Raw genomic sequence first — 27623 nt, forward strand, 5'->3', positions numbered from 1 at the left:
ACAAGTGTTCAAAACGATATTTGACAGATTTCATAGGCGCTAAATATCTGTTAAATACTGTCTAAGATTTTGTGGCAAGGCCCTTAAGTTTTAAGAAAAGTGCGTAAAAAGTATGTCAAAATCATTGCTACTACAGTCTAAAACATAATTTCAGAAAGTGGCTGCTTGAATTTTACCCCACAGGTAAACTTTATCCAGACACTCTGAAACATGCGGCTAATTTGTTAACGTATTAATAGTGTAACTATTTTAATGTCTATACCCACCATACAGGAAAAGCCAGGCTAATAAGAGCTTTAAATAATTATGCAATAAATAAGTAGCTACTCACATAACTATCGGGTGACTATAGAGTTTCCACAGTTACAAAACCTATGAGGATAATTCTCGGAACTCCCAAAAGCATTATCATACAGAATACAGGGTTTATTTGCCTACGCACCACGATGTCTAGGTATCACACATGTTTCAGACCGTTGTAATTTGTAACTGTACTCCCACAAAAAACTTTATACACTGTTTAACTAGTGTTTAAAACCAAATTTTACAGATTTTGTAGGCGTTTGACAGCGCTAAACACCTGTTAAATACTATCTAAGTTTTTGTGGTAAAGCCCTACGTAGGTATCTAAACTTTTTTTAAATCGCTTACTACCAGCCGTTTTCGGCGGCGTTTGTAAATGAACACCAAGATATTACGGAACAGAATTTATTGATTGTTTTTCGTTAGTTAGTTCTAGTAACAGCCTTGATAATTCGTTTTAGTCAGTATGAACTTATGTTACAGAAAAAGAAAGGCTCCAACGAACGCCAATCACCTAAGCTGGAATCCTAGATAGATAAATATTTAAGTATATCGGTTTAACTCTAAACCTTGGTAGGGTACAAAGGCGATCTTATCACTTAGAGCGGACTCTTCCAGACAACTTTTGGAGGGATGTAGTAACTAGAAGAGTCTTCTTCTTGTTGGCGTAGTTACCGCAGGCTGTAAGTTGTCAATCGAAATAACTTTTGTTTTACGACTGTTTTTTTGTGAATTTGTAAAAGTCATTGAAAATAGAGGTTCAGATTGATCTCCTGAATCACCCCATATCAGCTTAGTATATCTCACTTTTGCAGCACCTTGTATCGTTATGATTAAAATGTCCCAAAAATGTTGTTTGCTGTAAGTACATGGCCCGAATCTACTGTAAAATGCCTATATTAGTACCATTTAACTCGTACCTTTTCCTGGTTCAAATTATTTTAGTATCAACTTGCGTATTTCAACAAATAATACCTAATTAAATATTATCATGTACGTTTTTGTTGCCATAACCATAACAATTAAATAAATGAATTGTGTGACTGGTTTTAGAATATTATTCATATATTTATTATTAAGAGGTAAGTACAGTCAAACTATAAAGTCCTGACATCAAAGAGTGCGATTTTGCTAAGACTTTTTATGATCATCAGTTATTTACTTACTTTTACATACATTTTAAAAATAAAATACCGATTGATTATGGATTTTTAACGGATTAGTCCTTTAATAAATGTAACAGATCGATTAAATACGATCTAAAAAAAACAATTACTTAGGATCCACTTCCGTTTTCACGACTTTATAGTTGGACTGTAGGTATACTCGTAAACTGAAAATTATAATATGATTGTGTAGAGTTTTTAATAAATTTAAAATTAAGTGTAAAACTGATAACCTTTATGTCGGTCGAAGAGGGCTTATTCGGCGATGCCGATAGCGGTCAGCTAATTAATAGGAAGCTTTTATTCTTGTAATAAGTAAATTTTTATCGATTTTTAGAGTTCCGTACGGTAAAACGGAGCCCATAAAGGGTATAATATCTGCCTGTTAAATCCCTTATTCGAATTATATTTTTAAACATTTGTGATTTATACATGAGATTATGTATAAATACGGTAGTACGGGCAATGAAAAGTTTGCACTGAGAAAAGCAACAAATTACTCCGAAACGGAAAAGGCTAGCTTAATGACGCCTTCTGCAACATTGAAGTACATGAAACAGAGGATCAGGATATAACTAAAACAGAAAAACTTTTTTCAAATTTTAAATTTAATGTTTGAAGAAATTGGGGTCCTTTGATGTCGGCATTTTGTGAGTGGAACCTTTTCATTGCCCGTGAGTGTAATTATACATTTTAAAAACCCCCGTCATTTAACCGTAAAACTCGTTTAAATTGGTTCAGTAGTTTGGGAGCTATACACACATGTTAAAGTGAAACTTATAACACCCCTCTTTATCCGTCGAGGAGTTAAAAACTGCAAGTTTAAGAACTTTGTCAATAATAAAAACATAAAACAATACAATTAAATACTTATAAAAATGGTAGAGGGAACCGTTCATGCAAACCCAACTCATGGCCGGTTTTTGTTGTTTCATAGTAATATTTATTTTATTACTCGAATGTATTTCATTTTATTATTTTAAGGAAGCTTATCAGTGAACTTCCCTTTGGCAGGTTAGTGTACCCGAAGTACTAAGAAATAAGTTACAAAAGAGTAGCTATTATGACGCCTGAAGGGCAATTAGCTAAAGATATACCCACCTAGGTACCCTAGGCCTCTAACCTAATGTGACCAATTATATTGTATTTTTTTTTCTAATTAGTTTTGTACCGAAAGCTTCTATATTTATAATTTATGCTCTATGGGTCTTCAGGCTCCTTTCAAACTATCGAAATAACATAATTTCTACACTCACGGGCGATGAAAATTTCCACTCACAAAATGCCGACACCAAACGACCCAAATTTTTTCAAACATTTCATTTAGAATTTGATCAAAATATTAATGATTTTAGTTGGCAATATTTAGGTGGAATTTCACTAAACGCTAAACGTATTTAGTAGCCTGTCAAACGTGTGTCAGTTGGTACAAAATGTTTTTTATATTTGACTTAAATACAATTTTAAATACATTTAGCATTTGGTAAAAGTGACCCTTAATTCTGATGCACTGTTAAATAAATGTACTTACTTTAATACTGCAGACGGTGTCATTAAGCTAGTCTTTTTCGTTTAGGAGTAATTTAGTGATTAAGTAATAATATTTTCACTGAAACTTTTTCATTGCTTGTGGTTGGAAAGAAAAAATTGAGTATATTTGTATAAAAAATAACAAAGGTTTGATTTAATAAATAAAAAAAATTCAGATCAAAAGTTTTACAGAATCACTTCAGAGAGTTCAGAGTTTCGGCTTGCTATACTTTACAAATAATTGTACAGGGTGTTGTGGTGTCCTGTAATATTTCAAGTATACTTACTATTACCCACCAAGGTACTTATAGTTCTACATAAATATACAGGTATTGTGACTGTAATTGATTTAAGTCATGCATATTCATTTCAACTAATTGACTCTTACATTGTTTATAGTTTGAGTAAGTATAAACAAAGTTTGACAACCCTATTACCAAAGTATCAAACTTAACTTAGCAACAACCAAACTAAGTAAGCAAAACAACGCGCGCGATAAAGCAATAAAAAAGTTCAGCGACTGCCAAAACTCGCAATTACGCATTCTACGTCGCGAAAACGAAAACGCATCGCGCACGTAAACAAACGAGTGAGGAGTGGCGGCGGCGGCGGCGGCGGCGCGCGCGGGGCCGCGGCGGTCGCGATAGACATTCGTCCCGCCGCGTCCACCCGCGACACTCGCGCGCCATGCTCGGCTACGCTCGCCTCGACGCCACGCACGGCCCGCACGGCCCGCTCGCCGACTCCGCGCCGCTCGACCGCTTCCAGGTCTTCAACAAGAACTGGCCCACCGCCTACACCTACGACTACTACTCCACGCCGTCCTACGACGCCTACGCCGAGCCCGAGATCGACTCCGCCACCAACGTCTACCATACCCTCGTCAACAGCCAGTACCTCACCACCGCGCAACACGACGAGTGGAAGACCAAGATCATCGACAACTGGACCGAAGATGACACCATGTCCTGGTATATCGACACTCTACGCTGCCTGGACCTCAACGAGTTCGAATGGCCAACGTCCAAGTTCAGAATCCCCGGCATCGCCCTCCGCGGCATGTCGCGCGACCAGATCATCGACAGGATGTCCAGCCCCAGGATAGACCCCACCGTCTACATCAGATATGGTGACAAAGTGTACGAGCGACTGCAACAGTTCACGAGTCTAGGACTGCATCCGATGGAGAGTAATCCCTACCAGAGCCAGGACCCCCCTCAGACCGTTTTAGATTTAGATTCATACGATAACAGACAACAACAAAGACTAGTATACGACTACAACCAGGAGCAGAATTTCCCTCAAATGGGCACAGACTCTAGCAATGACGATGCGCAGGATTACTTCAGAGATGTGGATTCAGCATCACCCTCAAGTGACGTCAGCAAATCAGGGGATGAGATGGAAGACAAGAAGAAAGTGTTCAAGCGACCCCCGGGCCGGCCGAAGGGCAGCGGCAGGAAGAGCGATAAGATCAAGCGCGCGCGCAGCGAGTCCGTGCCCGAGTTCCTCAAGAACCTCATCCTCAACCCCAAGTACTGCCCCTCGATCATCAAGTGGGAGGACTACAACAAAGGACTGTTCAGGTGAGTGTTTGAGATGAGTCGTCCTTGCAGTGATAATGGAGGCGTTGTTGCAAAAAGTGCGGTGTCGTGACTTGTCCGTTTGTTTCTCGACCACATCTCAAGTGTTTACGACTAATACATTATTTATCACGTCGCTGGCACGTGGACCGCCACTCGTCTGCAATAAACGTTTTACTGCAGTTCTATTGACTTGGCGACTTTGTTTCTAACCGGTGCACGGTCTTGATTGATCTTTTTCTGACGCCTTTATGTTGTTAATCTCGGCATTTTCATATACTTAGATAGATAGTCCCTAGTTATAACTTTTATTGCTAGTACTTCGCATAATATAATGAATTCAAAGTAGGAACGCGTATTGAATAAGTACATTTTGAAGGTTTCCAAATACATATTTAAGTATTTCTGAGACCAAAAAACATCCTACTTACTAAAAATTGGTAGGTATGAAAACGAGCACGATGAAACTTCAGTTTAATCACATAATACACACACGAATTCACACAATACCAAGTAGGAGGTATGATGCGACAAAATCTTGAGTAACATAGCGAAGCCAATCGCAGTGCATCAACGTGCCATTGAATATAATGAGGAGCTGTCACATCAACGCGTGCGCCGCGGGATAAATAGATCATTTGTCTTGATTGTCTTTGACCTCTGATCCAGTAATTATGCCGCTCAATGAGAAACAGAACCAGTTTGTTTCTGCTGCAGCAGATTATGCAGATCGCACAAATAATTGAACAGATTTCTTGCTTCGAAGAGCATTTTACCACAGAACAAAAGTTATGCTTCTTATCATACAGTATCTTGTGTTGTATTAATCGAAAATTAATGAATCATTAATGTTGTCACGTCGTAGAGAGACACTGTTTAAAAATAGCCCAACCTATATCTAGTTCAATTACCTTGTTAAGTTCACAGTTATCTGCTCCACTGTCATTTATCTTATCAGTTGGTGGCTCTACGGAGGCGCTTCGATGTTTAGACTCAAAAGTTTTTAACAGTGTAGTGTTTGTGATCATATTTTTTGTGGCCTTCACCTTGTAGAAGCGGTCTGAATAGTCGACCTTGAGGAACTCCTCATTCGTATTAACATTACAAAGTTACTTGACTTGATTTACACTGATGATTTTATAACTTTGTTTAAATTATGTATGATATCAAATTTTAACCTGTTGATTGTATTGTCTCCTTGTGAGCTTCAGCGCGAACTTATTCTACGTTTTAGTAGAGTAGGTACGGTATTTTTTATGACACTGATGAAATCATCATGTGTGTTGATGCATTCGGTTTCTGAATCACAATCTAGTATTTACTCTAGACTTGAAGTTCAGTAGATCAGACTTATATGCTAGGCTACATCTAGATATACTTACTTCAATTACATACCATGAATAGTGGTTCACAAGGACATGAGTATGAAGTTATTTTGTATGAATATTATTGATCGATAGGTTCTTAGAAACTGGTTTGAATGTTAACCGGTCGTCGTCAGTTTGCAATTTGTTTGTTTTGAAACAATATTTATTGAAAAACATAAGGTATCTTTATTTTTTTCGTGTTAAAGTAACTTGTCAAACAGCTAAAGTATGAGAGTGGTTTAAATTTTGATTTGAGATAAATTTTAAACCACACAGTGATTTTGACAAAGTTGGATCCAAATTTTTTGATCAACGACCTTTTCAAATTGTCAATTCACCATTCCCCAGTAAAGGTAGGTAGGTGGTTAGGTACTCTGCATTTCAGTGCTCCTTTGATGACGTAGCTAAACTCGAAAATCATGTTCTTTCGACTGGAGTTTTGTATTTTTTGCAAAACTGGTTCTGTTGGATTAGTTTGTTTGGGACTTGCAATCAATGTTTTTGAATTATCTTTTAGGCAAGCTTAAATGTTGAATGTGAATAAGCAATAAATATTGATTAATATGCTAATTTATTATAATGGAATTTTTGAAAAATATAAATATCAAAAATGTTAAATCATATTTTTGCAGAGAAGTCTAGACTCTAGACATTTAAATCACAGGTTGAAAGTCAACAATTAACATCATACACGGGGAAACTCGACAGCTACCAAAATATTACATTTCTATTGGTATTGAAACCCCACCACTCCATGAATACAACCTACTTACCTAGAACTAAAAGTTTCTTATTATATTACATTGAATATTTACCACGAAGCTTTCTCGTATACAGTAGTAATAAAGCTTGTATCTGAAGTTGACTAAAAACACGTAAACTTCATGATTTTCATACTAAGCTCTGACACTATAACGAGTACCTATGCCACGATTAATTAAATAAAATCTATTGTAATGTGGCAACTAAGCTCAAATCAAATATATAACCTTACGCTGGGCCAGATAAGCTAATTCACCATAAACCATAACATCACAGTGGCTAACCTCCACTAGGAGCGGCGGCGACGCCCGTAGTGCCCCAGCTAGGGGGTGGTGCAAGGGGCCTCTATAGATTTTTCTTTCTCTCCCAAGCTCCGGCCGCCGCCTCAAGGCCTTGCACGCTTTCTTTCTTACACGTGTATCTGATTTACTCCTGAAACTTGACTTGCTCGTGTTCCTAATTGGTCCGGTTTTTATTATAAAATAAAACGGAGACAGAGCTTTGAGCTTTGAGAAAATTTGTAAGACGCTGTTTTGTTGTCAGGCGCTTGGATGATGTAAATGAGGTTGCGAATCTGATGCTTTTTCCTATTATTACATTATTTATGGTACTTAGACGCTTTTTTCTAACTGGTCTAGTATACTACTAAATACTAAAACTGGTAAATGAAAACGATTTAAAACTGTACTAGAACGTACTAGAACTAACTTTTAAGACTTTTCAAATGAAAACCCTTGAAACTACGCGTTCCGTAGCTACAATACCAAAACCATACAATAACACGGACCGCAAACCGTCGGAAAAAAGTGGCTCAACCGAAGGAAACATCGGGGGGGGGGTCGGCGCGTGGCACCCCCGGTCGCCATGGCAACGCTCGGGAAGCGCCGCGTCACGTGTCGCGAACTTACTTCCGCTTCCCGCATTTTTCTTTTTTTCTCTTTCTCGTCGCATTTTTTGCCCTCCCCGCGCTGCCCGCCCGCCCCGCGCCCCGCGCCCCCGCCGCCTCGTGTACGCGACTTAATTGCGTCTGTGAGTGTGGTCCAGAGAAATTATCGAGTGTAGTGCGGCCGTAGTGACTTTTCTTTTGCAAAATCCTTAGGTATTTTTCAATCCATCAGAATTTGATGGGCCAAATTCTAAGGACCTAGTTACTAACCGTACCGTCAAAATGTAGATTCGTGAGAAACTCTGTCAGCCGGCTATAATGTTAAATAGAGACCTACTATACTACCTTTCATTGCAATTGGAACGCTTATAATAATAAAGCTTTTCCGATAGTTTGATAAAACTCATGAATATTTGCGATTTGCCGTAATACAAACGCATAGTTTTTGAACGAATGAGCCAATTTACATAATCACAGCTAAATGAAATAAATTTGAACTAATGTGATAAAACACATCCGTTGTTCAGCTACGTGCATCATATTAAACATAAAATACCATTATATTCACCTCCTCTCTTCAAGACATACAAAAAAATACTTAAGAAAACAACCGACCCCTCTACACCATTCCGTACTCTGTGGAGCCTGCAGTGAAGTCCCTGTAACATTTCTTTTTTCGTGAAAATCTATTTATAACTAGGGCAACCTCGTGCCGCGTAGTACGCGTGCCGTCTCTATAGATGTAGCTGGGCTATAGTTCAGTGTTGCTATAGCAAGCGCCTATTTTGGGAATTCGCTATTGTCTCCTGGGTTTTTTTGCCCTTTGTCGCTCGGTTTTGGTGTGATAAGGGTGAGACAAGTGATTAGAAATTGGTATTCTTGGTCATTATAAAAGGAGTTTGGTGTGTATGGGTAATTGTTAATATTAACTTCACGTCAATATGTAAAGATGACTTTACTTTAGGGATAGCCGCTATCGACAATAAATATAATCTACCTGATTTCTAAATCAACGTTTCACAAAGAATAATTCTAGTTTTTTTCTATATTTGGTTGCTTAAGTTTGAAAAAATGAAACATATTTTATTTTTCAAGTCGTTTACCTATTATTTTGCTGTTTGTCCTTAAAATGTTGACACAAGACGACCAAAGCGTCTCTAGGGTGCCAAAAATCCCCCGTTTGTGGGGTAAACCGGCCGCCCTGGCAACCCAGCTAGTTGGTAGCGCAGTATTTATACATATATACATAAGGGGTGTGTATTTTTCTCAACGTGCTTCTATTATATTGATTAGTAGAGACCTCCGGGTAGATTGGAGTGCCCCGGCCGGCCCGTTTGTTTAGAAAATACCTTGTTTGGACCAACTTTGTTTAGTTGTTTCTTTATGTGTTTGTGACATTTTCATGATCATCAACAGCCTGCAGCAGTGGACTTGTGGCTGTGAGCTTTCTTCGTATTACAATGGTTAGGTCATAGCGGAGGTCTAGAATTCTAGATAGACAATCTAGAGATAGCATCTCATGCATTACTGCCAGTTTAAATAACTCTGTGTCTATCGATAACTTATTACTTTCATACGATTTTGATACGTAATAGGCTGTAAGGTAACTTCAAAGTAACTATGTACCTATGTGTAAATAAATTTACTTGTCATCCTTACTCCTTACTAATATTATAAATGCGAAAGTAACTGTGTCTGTCTGTCTGTCTGTCTGTTACTCTTTCACGCCAAAACTACTGAACGGATTTGTTTGAAATTTGGTATACATACGGTCTAGACCCTAGGAAAGAACATAGACTACTTTTTATCCCGGAATTCCCACGGGAAAACTTTTTAAGGCGAAGCGAAACGCGCGGGAACAGCTAGTATATATGTATATAATTATATGGGGTTAGTTTACTGGTAACAAATCAAAAGAATTATATTGTATCTATGCAATGTGTTTACAGATTACTGCGCTTTGTACTTAGGCAATTAATTAATCTAAAAGTGATATATTTTAAGTAATACTTAATACAACACGTTTTGTGACTTTATTAGACCGGCCTAAGAACAATTAATTACTTAGAAATATTAATCTAATTTTGTGAATTATTAATTTAGAATCATTATAGGTACGTAAGTACTCAAGTACATCATAGATTATTATAACTAATGGATAATAATATCAATTTGAGTATTGTCGTTAAATGCTTCGATGTTTATTTACGAACAAATGCAAACGATATTACATATTAAGGCTTACAAATAGTTGAATAGAACAAAAGTTGTTCAGATTGTATTAAGTACACCCTGTATTAATATGTATTACCTCTATTAAGTATAGGGAATAGATGTGCTGATCATAATATATCACGAATTTACACTTGTACATGCAATCACACGTGTCATTGAGTAACCATCGTCTTATTTTAAAATATGTATAGTTATTATTATCTCCGATATAGCTCCATGTCTCTACATTATGGTCCTACCAACCATGTTATTATATTTTAAATTTTCATATGGAAAACATTATCAAAACAAAAGAAAACGCTTATCTCTCTTAAATGTCCACTTTTCAGCATCATACGCAACGGACGCATCGTATTGAGTATTCTTTGTAATAATAGAAAATCAAACAAGTGCGTCCACTTCATCGGCATTGCCGACGCCGTTTCTCCATACATTTATCAAAATCTGTTTGGTGTGATACTAAGTGCGATTCCGATAGGTTCTGTACGCATACCTTATGTAAACGCATATATATGACAGCACGGCTTATCACAGAAAACTTTGGTACTCTACTTTACCGCAATAGTATTTATTCGAATACCACTATAGTAGGTATATCAATGCATGCCAATGATAAGAATCGATTGGATCAACAATGTTCGCGAGGTATCTTATAGATATAGCGCAAATAAAAAGTGATACAAACATTTGCACCGCGGGATTTCCCTCGATCGATTTATACACACACACACATACACAGCACCACGCATGTAGTAGTAGAATCAGTCAGCTGTGTGTGTAGTCATTCAGAGAATATGATTATAACACATACAAAAACACACACACACACACTGATCGCCTGCGCAGACGCGGCGCCCCGCAGATAATTAAAAACATAACTATACATAGAAGCTTGTATCTTGGATTCATCATGTTTTTATTGAAGAAATAACATTCGGTTGCTATTGACTGTCCCACCCAACTGGCTTGCCTACTTACTTATATTTTTTGTTGATCTGACTGTCTGCTAGAACTAATCGTATTATTGAAAATAAGGATTTCTTAGTTTAGTTTTCCGAATAGTTTTTTTAAAGTTGCTTCTGAAAAAACTGAAAATAAACTTTTACAAGTCACAATTTGCAAGTTCACACCCTTATTTACTGAGAGTTTTACAAGAAGTGGACTCGTCATCATGACGTCACGCGCTATCTCTCTGTATGATTCAGTACGTGTGAGCGAGATAGACTGAGGAAAATCATAGCAAAATTAAAGTATGAAAAAAGTAACACTTTTTTTCCAAGTGAGAAAACTTTCAGTTGTATTGTGGTAACAGGGATATTTTCATGCAACTAATATTTTTCAAGTATTATTTACTTTAAGTATAATCGTCATCAAGTGTATTAATTTTTTTTGTCCGAACCAAATTATAAACTAGTTCTACAAGGCTACAATAATTTATGCAAACGTGAATTAAGTAAACGTAAAAAATGACGTCACATAAAAACCAATGCTTGATATGGAAGGAAAAACAAAACTGACCTCTTGACATTAGATCATGATTTAATACATGTAGGTATATTAAGTAGGTATATTATGCAAGGTACTTATTCTCTATAGCTTATTAAATCTGATGAAAAGTAGTACGTATACATGTTAAAAATTCGCGCGCATAATCTTTATCGAAAAAAAAAGAATAAAAAAATTACAACTTGCTCTTTCAGTAGCACAAGATCTTATTATCATCACTCCGACCTTCTCCAGTTTATAACACATGGTGAGAGAACATCACCTGAATAAAAACTGAGGTTGGTAAATGAATACACTCGTAAGTAATAAAGAATAGTTTTGTGTAAAAAAACCTGAAAATATTAACAAAGTGGCTGAATTAACTTAAGACTTATTCACACTCGGTACAATATTGCATGAGTCTGGGGCCCTTTCGCGAAGTCATAAAGAAGTAATTCGTCTGAAATTCAATACAATTCGAATCCAAAAATCGTTGTCTAAACAAGTTTTCGATATAGCCTGAACAGAGCTTCCAAAGGACACATTGGCACAGGTATAATAGAAAAAGTGTGTAACCACCAGGTAGCTGTAAACCGTTCGATTGATCACTTAACATTTTCCCAACTGTTAACTTCATTGTTCTGATGATATAGTGAATTTAATTGACTCATTTATCGCAAGGTCTTCTTCATAGTAACTGGCGGTAGTGATTCGTGTCGTGAATCTAAACGCGATGTTTGGTCACTCGCGACCAATGTCATTGACTTGTTTTATTATGTTTTGGTCGGGGCAAAGGTTTATAATGCTAGTTATTTTATAAAAGTTTGGTTTAAATTTGTGTATAATTCCGTATCCCTAGTTTGCGAAGTAAATCTTTAATGAAACTATCAATGTAAGTACAACTTCATTCGTAATTGATCGGACCGGGGAATACCCAGTGATTTATGCAATAGCTATTCGTTCCATTTGCCAACAAAACTAGCTGCAAACGTGATTTGACCCTGTTTATGTATGATATTTTCTGATTTTATTAGAATGGACAACATTTCATTTTCTTTACCCTATATTTTTATTAGTTATTCGGAAACTTTATAGAAAATTAGTGGACCCGTATTTTTTTATTTTGTATATACATAAATATTTGCATGTTATTTTTAACTTTAAAGTTAATTATTTTAAAACCGGAAGTGACGCCACATATTAGGCTCAATTTTTATTTTTGTCTATTGCCTGAGTCTCGAAAAAAAACATAAATGACATTGACTAGTGACATTTAAACTTTGTTTACATGCCAACCAACAAATGGGTCATTTTCAAATAACCTTGATGTTTCCGATGGTGGAAAGTAGGTACTTATCATGTAAAAAATAAGCAGAAGCATTTTTTCAGCTGTGTAGGCGGTGGCATGCTCTGGGACATATTATATAGAGGTCATCTCTTAATAATAAATTAAAAAAATAGTCAGAAAGTGTCAGAACAGAATTAATGAAAATGACCCAAATAAACAACAACGTCACGATAAAACGTCAACGTCAATCAAAAATGAAAGTGACAGTTACTTTGTTTTTAAATCTATAGGCTTTGATCATCAAAATGCATCGCACCTGATGCATGACGTCATCAGCACTTTTTTACTATTTTATGATTTTCTCGAAAATGATACATCCAAAAAATAAAAAAACATTTTTTTTGTGGCATTTAGAGCTAAATCTCGAAATGGTTTTCGATTTATAGCAGCTTTAGTTTTTTGAAATGTTGTCCATTCAGCACTTACTATAAACGTGATTTTTGCTAAAATAATGCTCAAAGAAAATTGCACCTCAAGGATTTCGTCCTTTCAAACAAAAGCAGTCAAAAGGATGCGAAAAAGTACCAGGCTCACATAAGTCAAGAGGAGTTGCAAACGAAATAAAATAAATATTATAATTTTAAAGCCTTCATGCCACAAACCTGTTGGCGGACCTCCCCCCACTGCCTAAGGGGGGAACACGTGACTGTAGACTTTTGAACAAGTTTTGTTTGTGCTTGGGGGTCACTCTATGTAATGAAAAATGTAGTTTTGGTGCTATGCTGCACGAGCCACGACTCTATCCGTTGTTTTAAACGTGCCGATTGCACGAGAGCTCTCGTTCGTTTTTCGTCAGTATAGAGTAACCCTCCTATGTTTGTGGTTTTTGCGCATTTTCGGCAAAGCCCGAATCGCATGCGACCGGTGTGAGGCTACTGTTAACTCGTTTTCAAGAAGGTTATGTTATTGACTCGCTTTTTTGTGAGTCACAAAAAACTCCGTCTACTCGCTTTGGTTGCAAATTGGCTGTTAAAACGTCCTTTGATATTCGGATGTACACGCACATTATACTGATACGGAGGCCTTGTTTCACTATAGCAACTTATATTCCTAAAACTATATACATACATACCTAACAAAGTGAGAAAGCCACTTTCACGATATACTCGTATATCTGCATACTTACTGCACTTTGGGCCTGTCACTAAACGTAACACTTTCGATTTTGAAGCTCTACACGTACAGGCATCGTTATCTAAATTAAATTGGTCCACAGTTTATCTAGTATTTACATGCATTCATTTTACATAGAGCTTCTTTTTCAGGTTTCAGTTTAAAAGTTTAAATGTTAGTTATATTTCAGTTTAATTAGCTGTAGGCGTGAAGATGAGTGTTAAATTGCCAGCTCAATATTAGGTAGGTATTTAAGTAAAAACCTATCAATGCTATAAGCATCAGCGTTATTCAGAATAAAATAGATTCAGTTCAAAATCAAAATCATCGATCTTGTGCGATATGTTAAAAGAAATACCTACCTATATGTCTTTAACTAAATATAGCTCTGCAATTATGCTCATCCATATATATGGGTTGTAAAATATAATGGTCACAATAAGACTTAGCACATAATAAAATACATAGATATACAGAACAAACAATTCCGCGAATTTGTAGCTAATATGACGTGAATATACGTATGTACATAGCTAGCTATTGCTAGAGTGTAATTCTAGTAAATAACAGATATCTGTATATAGACTTAGTTATTCCAAAATAAGTAAGTTTTACGGGTTGATGTTTTAGGGTTATTTTCGGTAGAGACCAAAATTGTAGAATTAAAACTGTTCTTCTATACTTTCTAGTTGTACTATGAAATACCTACTCAGCTAGACCTTTACATATAGGTATTACTAATTTTTTTACAGTGATGTAGGAATAAATACTTTATTAGACTTAAAAAAAAACACTCACGCGTTTTACTAATGTACTTGCCCTTGCGGGGTAGGCAGAGGTGCATTGCAAAGTTATTAATTTACCTAACAATCGCCAAAAGCATAGCCCCAAAGAATTCAGCTCTAAACAACATCCGTAAACAAACAAAACAAACGCAAAAAGCACACAGTTACTCACATTTACATGCATTACAATTTTTAACACGTTGCAAACCTTGAGCCCACGGGGTCCGGTTAACCCCTCGCACGCCGCGTGACGCGCGACTCGTCAATCTTGCCACTCTGGTCACGTCGCGCGATCCTTGGCCCATCTGCGCGCCGCATCGCAAGGCCGTCACCTCGCTGCACACGCACTGAGCATCCAAATTTGTGGCCACGTCGTTTGTAGTTCACCCGCGGAAGGTTAATTGCATGTGTGCCCGATAAATTGAGTCTTTTTGGAGATTAACTGTAAAGTTTTGCCCCAAAAAAAGTTTTAAACTTTGGACAGATAGGGACAGATGTATAAGGTACTTGACAGTATGGAGTTTGGTGATAAAGGCAACGTTGAAGATGCATACCTTAGGTATTTTCAGATGAAATACATAAAAAATCGGTTATTGCACAAAGTGTTCTCTTGTCACGTAATAATATTCCCCTGTTGCGAGTTTTGATGAAATTAATGATACGATAAGAGTTCCTACTATATGCAAGGATTGCAAAGGCGTAAAGCATACCTGAGAACAATCAGTTACCTAAACAATTATGATTTCATGGTGAGGCGCTACAAAAAAACGTACATTTCAGCACGGAATTAGATTTAGAAACAGACATTGATACTGTGAGGCAATCATTCAGGATGTCCAATGGCAGACGATGGGAAAAAAACTAATTATCTTGATGAGCTTGGTGCAAAAACTTGCGTCACCGCGCCACGCGATGGCCAATGTCATGGCTCAGAACTGCTCAGGACTTCTCAGATACAACAAGGTTGTATTGAAACCTTTATTAGTGTGTAAAATATTCAGTCGGATGTACCTAAAGACTGCTAGAGCTGTCTCAATTATCATCACCACAACCCATCACGTCCCCACTGCTGGGGCAAGGGTCTAATGAAGGAAGGGTTAAAGGCCTAATCCACCACGCTGGCCTAGTGCGGCCTGGTGGACTCTATATTAGGCCTGAATCAATAATTGTTCAATTTCACATTGTGAATGACTAGCAGGGATGGGCGGGGTACCCAGTTTCACAGGTATTTCACCTAGTACAGGGGCCCTTGTCACTTGTAACATTTTGACGTGTATGTTTTAAACAATAAACTTTTGAATATTTGAATTACCGAAATAGAGACAAAAAAGGTTTCTTCCAATAGTAAAATATTGGATTCACCGGTTTTCATGGATACTGACCATTTAGGTATCATAGTCTGAGTCTAAGCATGCATCTAGAGCTGCTGCAAGGGTTTGTCATCATGATATTATGTGTAAAAACACGTTTTTTTTATTACAACTATGTCCTTAAACAAATAGGGATGACCCTTTGTGAGTTTATTGGTAATAAATATGCAAATTTAATAATTGAATTCAATATTACTTGTCCCTAGAGGCCACCGAGTGATGCGAACATTTACAACTTTACATGTTGTGTTATCAAAGAAAGCTGTTTATTAGCACCATGACCCTATTTATGTACAGACAATAATTATAAAATATACATAATGAATTGATAATAATTATAAGTAGACATGCATGGTAGGCGTATTGTGAGATTGTCAGCGACTGACACTAGACTTTCATTACGCTGACAAACCCTTTCCAACTCTAGTTTTTATCACCGACACAGTACATCATTGAATCACTTGCAACTCCCCCTTAATTATCTTATTCCGTTTATAGAGCAGATGTTTTCCGTAGAATATTTAAAATATGGGGGGTCACTCTATATGACGTAGAACTAAGTTTCGCGAGCCGCGAGCTGCTGCGCGAGTCACGCCTCTATCTCATAGTATTCAACGTCCAGATAGCTCTCGTGCGTTCGTTTTTCGTCAGTATAGAGTAACCCTCGTAACTTACATATTAGGTGCAGTAGCAACCGTGTCAAGCGCTCCGGAGTCCAGATAATTGTGATCGGAGTCAGGGCCGCCGCCATTATCACACACGTGACGCTGACGAGATCGCTGCTTTTCTTTGTTATTATATTACTTACTTATTATCATTGTAATTATTATATTGGGCCGTATACAGAAGCTTGTTACCAGCGCCGGTGTGTCAGTTTCATATATATTTGCCGAAAGCAATCGCTGATAAAAACTATCGGCGCCGGTTCTTTCTGTTATACTTACGGCCTAGTAAGTCGTGTAAGCGTGAAGGCTGTATCTTGTAGTAAGTAGCCAAAAAATAAACCATAACGGATAGGATAGGTCTACTTTTACATAAGTTACGGATTACTTATTTCTCATTTTCCGGTACATTTGATATCTTCATTGAGCTGATGATCATAATTACGATTTAAAATTATAATTAATTAAATATGCCCTAGGTCCCTGCAAAGGTAGTAAATTCTTAACGAGCTGTAAACAACATGACGAGCCATAATCATCGGTTGTCGTATCTCGTTGAACTTGACTTTATTTTTGCATTTACGACCTAGAAATGTGTTTTCCACACTGTGTTAACCTAAATTAACCATTCTTACACAATACGTGTCTGTTTGGTCTTTATTTAAGTAACTTATAGATTTGTAAAATCCTAATTTTAGGAAATAAATATAAAACAAATCATTACTTTCCGCCTCTAAATCAATGGGGTAAAGTTTAAATTTATGTGAGATATATATTATATTCCCATAGCTGTATTAGGGTTTATATTAAATTATATAGGTACCCAAATACTTACCATTATATTGCTATCGAGCAGGTACATACTTAAGATTTCTTTGAAATGCAATTAAGAAATGATCAGTTTCAATTCTTATAAATAGCTCGTCAATTAGATTAGTGCTGCGACCTTTCGTGACAGTTAACATTATCTTCAGTAGTGACTAATTAGCGATTGCAAAGTTCTTCCGTTACTACCGCTACTATAGTACCACTATAACACCTTCGCTCTAAGGACGACACCGCAAACTATGCACAAATGAACTGTTATGCTGCAAATTGGAGGCTTAGGTACTACAAGAAGTTGCAGTAGACGACGGGTCGCAACGTCTCAACTAGTATCTGTATGGGATTCATTTCACGCCATATTACTTACATATCACTCTATAAAAACATAGTGATGTTATCTAGTTTAACTATAACCCAATCAGTCATGGCCTAAAGTCACCTTAGAGATCTAAAGTTATAGATGTCAATAGCATGGTAAATTACATATTTGCCTACCAAATCACTGTCAAGTGTGAAATTAGAGTTCCTGGTCTTTAGATCCAATTGATAGGTCCAAATCACCTTTGAATTCTTGTTCTTCCTAAATTTTAATATGAAAACATTACAATTAGAGAGTAATACATTAGTCCCTAACCTGTCTTTAACCTAGTCCATTTCCCATCCCCAGATTCGTGAAGCCAGACGAAGTGGCGAAGCTGTGGGGCATCCAGAAGCAGAACGACCACATGACCTTCGAGAAGTTCAGCCGAGCCATGCGCTATCACTACAAGAACTGCGTCCTTGGCTCCGTCCCCTCACAGCGCCTGGTCTACCAGTTCGGACCCAAAGGACCCGACTACAGAACCGACAACCCCAACTTTGTCAAAGTAAAATCCGAATACGAACTCCACAGCGAGAATATTTATTCCTAGTTTGAATCGCTGAAGCTAAAAAGCTAATTTGACATTGCTCAACTGCAGTTTTATTAACGATATACGAAGATGTTTGTTGGGTTGTAATACTTGTAATGGATATGGCTTGCGTTTTATGGTGCTGTCCAGTGAGTTTCGTTTCAGCATGGATTGTTATCGTTGTTACGGATGTGCCAAAATGCAAGTAAACTCTATTATTGAATGATCTGATTAGAGGAATTGAAGAGAGGGAAACTTAATTGAAATATACGTAACGTATAGTTAAGGAGATAACACAATGAAACATAGAATTTATGAAACACTTAATCTGTCCATGATATTTTGATCAAGCCATACTGAAGTTAAATTTAATAGAATTGACAGTACATTATTATACTACATGGTAATAGATTGTGGCTGAAGAGCCACATGTGTAATTAATATAAAAGGGTAAATTGTAGTAGAAAATGCTAGAAAATTAGGTAAGTAAATTAAAAAAATGAGATCCGTAAAATAAGTAAGGTAAAGTAAGAATGAGACGAGATACATGAAGGAATCATATGATTAATAAAATTAATACATTTATAAAATCCACTGTGAAATTATGTATTTACCTCTTATGTTATGTACGCTAGAACACTCACTCAGTATGTGGATGCAAGATATAAGAAATAGGTAATATAAAATCGTAGTAATTTTGTTATTCCTATGATACAAATTCTGCATACAAATTAATTTCTTAAGTACATCGAGATGGATAGAATATTGTGTGTTATGTATTCGAATGCTAGGGGGATAATGGTTATTATTATATTTATAAATTTAGACTCAATGTACAATTTTGGATATTGTCAATGGTTGTAATCGTGAACGTTGAATATTAGGGAATTTATTATTGTAACCACCTGGATCGTATTGGAGTGAACCGTCAATTATAATAGAACGAATCTTATATACTTAATAAGTATGTATACAATTAGGTAAATTACCTACCTAACTAAGTGCAAGTATCACAATGTCTGGACACAAGTTATCGTGTGATAAATAACATGCTTACTTCTGCTTTTTTTTTTTTTTTAAAAGTGACTAACGTTAGCCACTATTAGACTTTTTCACCGTGTGGTGAAAGGATTGGCTAGTAAGGTTTAGTGTCAGTCGTTGTTTCAGTCTAAAGCATAAGGATGCTTACATAGAGAGACTGGGTTCCCTGTATCTACCCGTACCGGTAACCTGCTGTTTATCGTTCTGCGAGTGCGCTATAGCATTTTCCGGTTTTAAATCTCTCAGTTCGCATAGGTACCTAATCAAGTTACCGGTACGGGTAGATACAGGGAACCCGCTTCTTTATGTAAGCACCCTATCTTTAGCGAGTTAGGGCATGCTATTTAAATTCCATAGATCACCTTTATTCAGACATTGTAAAACAGTCTGTAAATGTGTCCATATTGATTTCATAGCTCAACATTTTTTGAACATTTTTGAGTAAGTATATGTTGTATTTGACTGTATATTGTCAGTCAGAGTGTTACCGTTAAAACGTGTATTTTGATAGGGTATTTTTGAAAATTCAATTGTTACCATTTTAAAGTTGAATAAACTATTTAACAATGTTTATGTAAGTATTTTTGAACATTCCATTTTTATTTATATTGATAAGTTATTATTATTACATAGTCTCTCGTAGTTAGTATAAGAAATGAAGTTGCCATATGGTAATATTAAACTATTAAATTCGTATAAGTACATAATTTATGCAAGGACAATTAAACTATTTGGATACTTTTTGTTTAAGTTTAGATTTTATATCGAGTATATATTGAATAAATCTCAGTGCTTAGCAACTAACAATTGCCTAAGTATATTTTACGAACAAATTTTATTTAATTTTTAGGCAGAGAAAATTTAGATCTGACCGCCAAAGATTAGGTTTTGATTTTGTGACAATTATTTTAATTTACTTAAACTTAACTAAGATTAAATTAGGAAATGTTACGATAAATAATCATCATATTCCATGTACTTAATTGAAATTAAACTTATAAGTACTTATAAATAGATTTTGACGGAATCATGTGTTAGGGAATATAAATACCTACTTAACATTAAGTTTATGATTTTCCGAAAATGCTGTGATGTAAGATATAAAATAAATAGTTTTACTTTCAACGATGGGGTGCTAATTCTAATGTCCCACATCTCAAGTGCATAGGTATTTGTCGCCTAGTTACACGAATTGACCCCATCGGTAAATCCTTCGTAACTTTATAATATATTTTGCTTAGCAATTTTGGTGCAATTTATTATAAAATAGTTAAAACTTCCTTATTTACTAACGTTTTGTTAATATTTCGGTTTATTTTTAAATGTAAAAAGTACAAAAAGGGTGTCTTAAAGTTACAACGATGAATTAAATTAACATAAACAATATATTTAGTGCATACCTTGTACTTTCATAACAATTTACATGAAATAAACTAACTAGACAATAGTTTTTCAAATATTATGTATTTTGTTTTAGCGTAATTACACATTATTTTGATAGTTATATTATTAAATTGTTTGTAAATGTAAGAATTTCTCTGTTAAAAGATCAATTGAAAACTAAATACGTATGTTTTTCTTGTGCTAAGTGAAATAAGAGGAGAATTATATGTGGTTAATGAATGTCTAACTCTTTGTTTTATTATAATCCAAAACTTAAACCTAATTATTATTACAATAATGATGTCAGAGGAAAGAGTTGTTTTTGCCATCTTCGGTTTCTGATTTAGATTTTCAAAATATACCTATTCAATAGTTACGTATAACTAGTACCTGAAATAATGAATTAGTACCTAGGTATATAGTAAATACACACCTACATGCATGCTATGACTGTACTTAAATTCCTTAATTAAATAATTCATTCGTACTTAAATGCCCAGGCTTTGAACATTCGGCTTCTCGAATGCGAGGCATATTATCCGATATATTATACGCCACCACGGCTTAATTTAATATAATGTAGTTTTTTTTTTTTTTTTTTTTTTAAGATTTTATTATCACTCCACAGACTTTATGTCCGTGCCTTTTTGAGAGATCAATATATTGTGAGAGTTTGGTTGTTTTTTGTCTTCATCTTTTAACTACTCACTACTCAATGTGGAAGCTTATAATATATATATTTTATCTTTTATATATATATACCTTTAACCGACTAAAAACCCCCAGTTGTGCATTTCTTGTTTTTTTTTTTTTTTTTTTTTTTTTTCTTTGTTTCACACAGTCACACTTACAGTGCCACAAACTTATCTGTTCCGGTGAGAGCGAACTAAATTGATCCATATCTCATTACTTACTAATTAATTATATTTTGATATACATTAGATGGGTTTATTAAAACCCAAAAGGCGAATTACCACTACAGACAAACTTAAAATCTTATAGAATTAAGAAATATTAGACGTTTACGTGAGCTCTCACCGGAACAGATAAGTTTGTGGCACTGTACAATTATAATGGCAACAAACATTTGAAGGGTAGGGCCAGTGTCAGCTGTCTTCAGAGAACTTAACAGACGCCTGTCAGTGGCCACACACTCCTTTTGTCATCGCTGTTGTTTTGCCTGGTGTTAATGTGTGACAGTGTTCTTAAAACTATCTTAATTTTATTGGTTAGTTCTTATACAGATAATATTAATTCATGATATACTATACAATACCTACATATCAAAACTATACAATACATGCTATATACTATACATAACAAAACTATAAAATACATGCAATACGGTTTGGCCGTCAATATAAAATTAAAATCAAAATTCTCCTATTCCGCTCCATTTTGCGTTGCCAAAAGCCTTGATGCTGGGCAACGACCTCTTTGTCCCGATTTTTTATTGCCATCTTTAGGTTGTACTCGAGGATCCGTTTCTTCGGTGCTGTTATTGCCGTTTTAGCGAGGTTGCCGATAGCGTCCTCGGTGTCATCCGCATAGTAGGTGCAGGCGGAGGTGTGCCTCGACAGCGCCACTACTGCGTGAGGTATGCTATCGTGCAACTTTATTTTATCTTTTGTTTTTATGATAATGACGGATTCGTACGTCAATCCCTGTGCTTCGTGTATGGTTAAGACGCGTGATCCCGTTCCTTCTCCAAACCCTTGGCTGGTCAGGGTCTCTTTTTCTTCCTGTGTATGCGTCAGGAATAGAGTGTTAGTTTGGGATTTTGGAATTGCTGCGTCTGTAAACCTTTTCAGCTGCAGGGATTGGATACGCGTTGTGGCTGCGTATATGCCTGAGTATACTTCTCTTAGGGCGTATGCAACATCCATGGGGTTTCTGTATGAGCACAACAGCTCCTGGGTGATGTTTGCTACCAGTGTTGGGCGACTGTACCTTAGTTCGAATAGGTTCTCTCTGTCTATGTACGGTAGCTGGTTGATGTCTCCGATTAGAGCAATATCACTGGCACGGGACAGGCGGGCGGCAATTACGATTGCCCCGAAATGGTTCATCAGGGCCTCGTCAATTATCAGGCGTTGGCATCCGACATGTTCTCTAAAGCCGTTTACTAGGACTGATGCCATCGTACGTACCCTAGTTCTAACCATGTCCCCGATCCTATGCGCTAGCCTGTTTCGTATATCGACGGCCGCCTCAGTTGTCGTGGTGATAATGGTGTCTTTGCTCACATCGAAGTTATTTACCACCCAGGTTGTCTTCCCACATCCAGGTACCCCGTTCACTCAATCGATGGTGGGCATCGTCCAGCTATTCCAGGTAGCGTTAATGGTTTCCGCTTTTGCTAGGATTTTGTCCTCTAGCATAATCCTGGTACACTGAGCTACGACCACCATTTGGTTGTTGTGTGGGAGAGTGAGTTTCGGGATGTTGCGTTCCCAGGGCACGAATCCGCATTCCTCGCTATAAGCCGCCATATACGCTCCAGTCATTTTGCCTCTGAGGACTTGGCAACTACTGTTATCGTATATGCAGGCTTCGGCCTCCTCGAGTAAAACTTTTAGCCGGCTTTCGTTCTCTTGCCTGTAGGTCTGCATGATCGTTTTGCAGGACAAGAGATTTACCTGCTTTGTGGCGGTTGTAATTGCCATAAATTCGATGGCGGCATTCTCTAGATGGTCGTTTGAGGTGGTAGCTGTTTTCAGCTTCGGTGGGACCACCTGGCCCATATCCGCTCGAGTAATTTTCCTCTGGGCAAGCCTTTTTCCAGTTTTAGGTTCTCTGGAGATTTGGCGCCTCTCGGGTGTCCTCTGTGGTTTTCCTATAAGGCTTGAGGCAGCTGCTTTAAAAGCCTGGAGGAACCCTTGGACACGCCCTTGCGATGTTAAATTGTGCATCCTCCTTTCCATGTTCCGTTGTTCTGAAGCGGCGACAGCCCCAGCGGTCATCCTCTCCTGTAGGCGTTCAGATCCGGTGACCAAGTATTCGGCTTGTTGGTGGCAGTTGTCAATGCCCCTCGCAAGTATATGACCTTTGAGAAAGCTTAGATCTTCGCCTCTGTCCTCGTACACCACTATTTTATGATGTTTTGAGGCTTTTAGGCAACCCAGCTGGTCAACCATTTCGCCTTTCCTATACTCGATCACCATTGCGTCTACGCTTATTATCCTGGGGACGTTACTGTCTAGCGCTATCTCTCCAAGCTTACTGAGCCATGAGCATGCCTGAACGAACGGGGTGTCGTCGGCCCACTCGAATAGTGCGATGGTCTTGTTACGCCATCGCACTAGTCTGCAGGGCTGATTTCCCACTAGGGTTACTGGCAATGCGTCGTAGGCTTTACGCTTCATGGTAGCCTTCGATGTGCTCCCATTTAGGAGAGAGGCTAGGCCGGGTGATATGGCCACGCTCTTTCGCGCCCCTGAGATACAGAAGCTGATGCCGAGTCTTTCACTGCTTCCGTCCATGAACAGAGCCACGCTTCGGAGTCTTAGTCTAGCTTCTCCTTTTTCTCCACAATCCAACAGCTGATGTGTTGCTGTTTCTTTAGGAGTTGCTTGTGGTGGTGCTGTGATGGTTGTGACTGAGGCTTGATATACTGGTATTGATTGCGGGTCGGGGCGGGGTATGGTGCTGTTTCTCCTGGCTGCTACTCTGAAGACACGATCTGAATAAGATAGAAAATGAGGTCTATGCTTGGTGTCTGCCAGAATATCTTTTAATTCTGACTCCACCAAATTCCTGTCTATCAATGTCTCCAGATCTTGTCTTGCAGCAAGGAAACGGGGGCAGTCGAGAATTATATGCCAGACCGATTCAATGATGTTGGGGTCGCATTCACATTCTGGGCTTTCTTTGAGTTTAAATCTGTACAAATACTCTCCCATCCCCCCATGTCCAGTCAGCATTTGTACGTGAGCAGGGGTCAGTCTGGCACTTCGCGTAATCCGGTAAGCTTGGTTGACATCCGGTAAGAATTTACGCGTGACTGCTCCTGTACTGGATGTCGCATATCGGTCTTGCCATTTCCGGACCGATTCCACTCTGATCTTTTTCCTGACATAGGACAGGGGGACTTTGTCATAGTCGTGGGAGGTGCTTTGTAGAGCTGCCGTTTTGGCGAGCTCATCGGCTCTTTCGTTCCCGGCAGTTCCAATGTGTGCCCTCAGCCAGAACATTTTTATCTCCCTGCCCTCGCACACGACCCTCGCAATGTTTTCCTTTATGCTTCTTGCCAGGGGGTGGCTCAGTTTCGGATTTCGGAGCAGATCGAGTGATGATCTCGAGATATAATGTAGTTAATATTGCTGGTAACTTTTTGAGAACTAATATGAATTAGATAGAGTGTCACGTACAAAAACAAGCTAAACAACCATCCGCATTTTGTAGTAAGGATAAAGTACTTACGATAATATTTTAAAAACTACCAATCCTAACTAATATTATAAATGCGAAAGTAACTGTGTCTGTCTGTCTGTCTGTTACTCTTTCACACCAAATCTACTGAACGGATTTGAATGAAATTTGGTATACATACGGTCTAGACCCTGGGAAAAATCATAGGCTACTTTTTATCCCGGAATTCCCACGGGAAAACTTTTTAAGGCGAAGCGAAGCGCGCGGGAACAGCTAGTACATAATATAGTATATTGTCTGGAGGGCAGTTCTATCGGCGATGGAGAAACATTTAATTACTTTAATCATTAACAACCGTCATTTATAAATAGGTTAACTAATTAACTTAAAAGTGTGCTTACAATAGTTATATTTATTAAACATACGTCACTACCCACAAGTGAGTAAGCAGTTGATACTGTTGTTAACCACAAAATTAATGGTAGGTAGCTTTTTGTGATAACACTGTTGTTTTAATAAATAAATTCAATTTTAATTAGGTACTATTAATTTGGGTACCGCGGAGAATAAATAGATGGTTTGGGCAAAATGTTGATTCTATTGGATGTGTTTATTGAATGAAAAATAGTAAGAGTACTTAAATACATCTAGGTAAAGTATAATTTGGGTATGAGGTATGAGTGGAATTCTTCACTGACTGATCCGCCGTAAAAATTATAAGAATTTAATTAAGTAAGAACATAACTCCTCAGATAACTAAGTAACCGACATAATATTCATATTATTACCTATGTAATCAGTAGGAACTCAAGCTGTAAGCTGAAATGCCAGGTTGGCCGCTGCGCTGATACCCTTCGGTTGGATAAGTTCTCGAGTGGAGAACAGAGGCAAACGTCTATGCTACTGCTAGCGCCATCTAGTTCAAAGCCAGGGCACTGTTTCACGTTCCACCATCGTTGCGTCGACGAAATGATGAACATGAACTAAAGTATGACATTTTAGTAGTTCAGACTTTTACGGAAAGATGGCAGGCTGAATGGTAAAACGAATGATGTATGTCATCATTCGTTTTACCACTAAGCCTGCCATCTTTTTTTCGTTTTACCATATATAATTTGAGTAGAATAAGAAATTAATTAGTACGGAACCCCTCGTGCGCGTTTCCGTCACGCTCTTTTAATTTAGCCGTTTTAATTTTGTTTACTCACAATTAAGTATGTAGTAGTATCATACATTTTTTTGTGTAGGTATTGTAGTGTGATGGAAAAGCTAGAACTGTTAAATCTAATATTCTATTTTTTAGGAATACGTACAGAACTAGGTACCTACTAAGTATTTTCCAGAGTCAGAGCCACAAACTACCCGGTTATTTCTGCATAGGTATTTTACAAATTGAGTCAAGTAGTTGGCAAGTGGTGTGCCCGAGTTCAGTATTTTTCGTATAACTTACAAGCATCCTGTGAAGCTCGTTTGTTTAGAGAGGATTTAAACTCTTTTTTCTTGTTTTCTGAGATGTTAAGAAAATGGCCGCATTCCATTTCCGGCTTCCGGTCTTACGAAGCAATATAACTTGCGGAACCCATTTGTGAGAGCCCGCACGATTATATCGAAGTTTCTAAGCCGTTGGAATTTAAATTCAATGAGATTGTGCAGAAATAAGGGAAATTAGGTAAATTAAACGGTACGAACAAAAAAATATACGAAATACGAATCAAATAAGATCTAAATTAAGTATATAATATACAAGGGTTCGGCACATGGAACAATAAATATTTAGGAATGCAATATTTATATTTAAGAAGGCTTGGCGTAAGTACTTTCATTTGTTTTTTATCTGCGACAAGGACTAAGTACATACTTATAGGTATAGTACAATATTTCCTGAACTATGATGATGGCAAGTCTCATGAAAAAGAGAAGATATTTGAAGTGGGCGTTAGAGGCATTACCCTGCCGGTGATAATGATTAATGAGAGCGTATCTTTAACAAGAAAGCTTTGAAATTCAATTATTTTTTGTAAATGGTATCAGGGACTTTATGTGAGGCCTTGTTTCACAATGTCTGGTTAGTGTGAGGCTATATTATAGAGATAGAAATGGGAACGAAGAATCTTGGCTACGTAATACCTACATATTATTATAGCAGGCCTTTTCATTTGGCTAATCGGTGCCTATTTATTTGGCCATCAGGTTTTTAATAAAAAATAAATCCCTTATGTATTTTTTATTATACGGACTGCATCCTTAGGCGCTCCGCTCACTGCACGAGAGTCGAGGCGGGGTCGTGGCGGTGCGGCGGCGACAAAGAAGCCTTCTCTATATGTTCTACATGCTAGCCTACTACTTGACGTTTACAGAAGAAGTCGTTGCGTAGTCATAGCGGGCGAGATGCAAGCGAGGCGAGAACTTGACATTGTAAAGGTCTTCGCACATTAAAACAACTCCACGCCAACGCGGCAGCAACAACTCTACTCAAACTCTCAATGAGTAACTAGTTGATCCACCCAATGGTCACTAG

General features: G+C 37.4%; 1 protein-coding gene across 1 annotated transcript; it reads left to right on the forward strand.

Moving 5' to 3' along the window:
* Positions 1-3562: 3562 nt before the first annotated feature.
* LOC105390282 (ETS homologous factor) lies at positions 3563-19380 on the forward strand. Its single transcript, XM_038108685.2, has 2 exons — positions 3563-4585; positions 18088-19380. Exons 1-2 carry the CDS (start codon positions 3687-3689, stop codon positions 18329-18331), a joined length of 1143 nt encoding a protein of 380 aa, XP_037964613.2. The 5' UTR covers positions 3563-3686; the 3' UTR covers positions 18332-19380.
* Positions 19381-27623: the final 8243 nt, after the last annotated feature.

Source organism: Plutella xylostella, chromosome 17 (genome assembly GCF_932276165.1).
Source record: "Plutella xylostella chromosome 17, ilPluXylo3.1, whole genome shotgun sequence".
Taxonomy (NCBI): domain Eukaryota; kingdom Metazoa; phylum Arthropoda; class Insecta; order Lepidoptera; family Plutellidae; genus Plutella; species Plutella xylostella.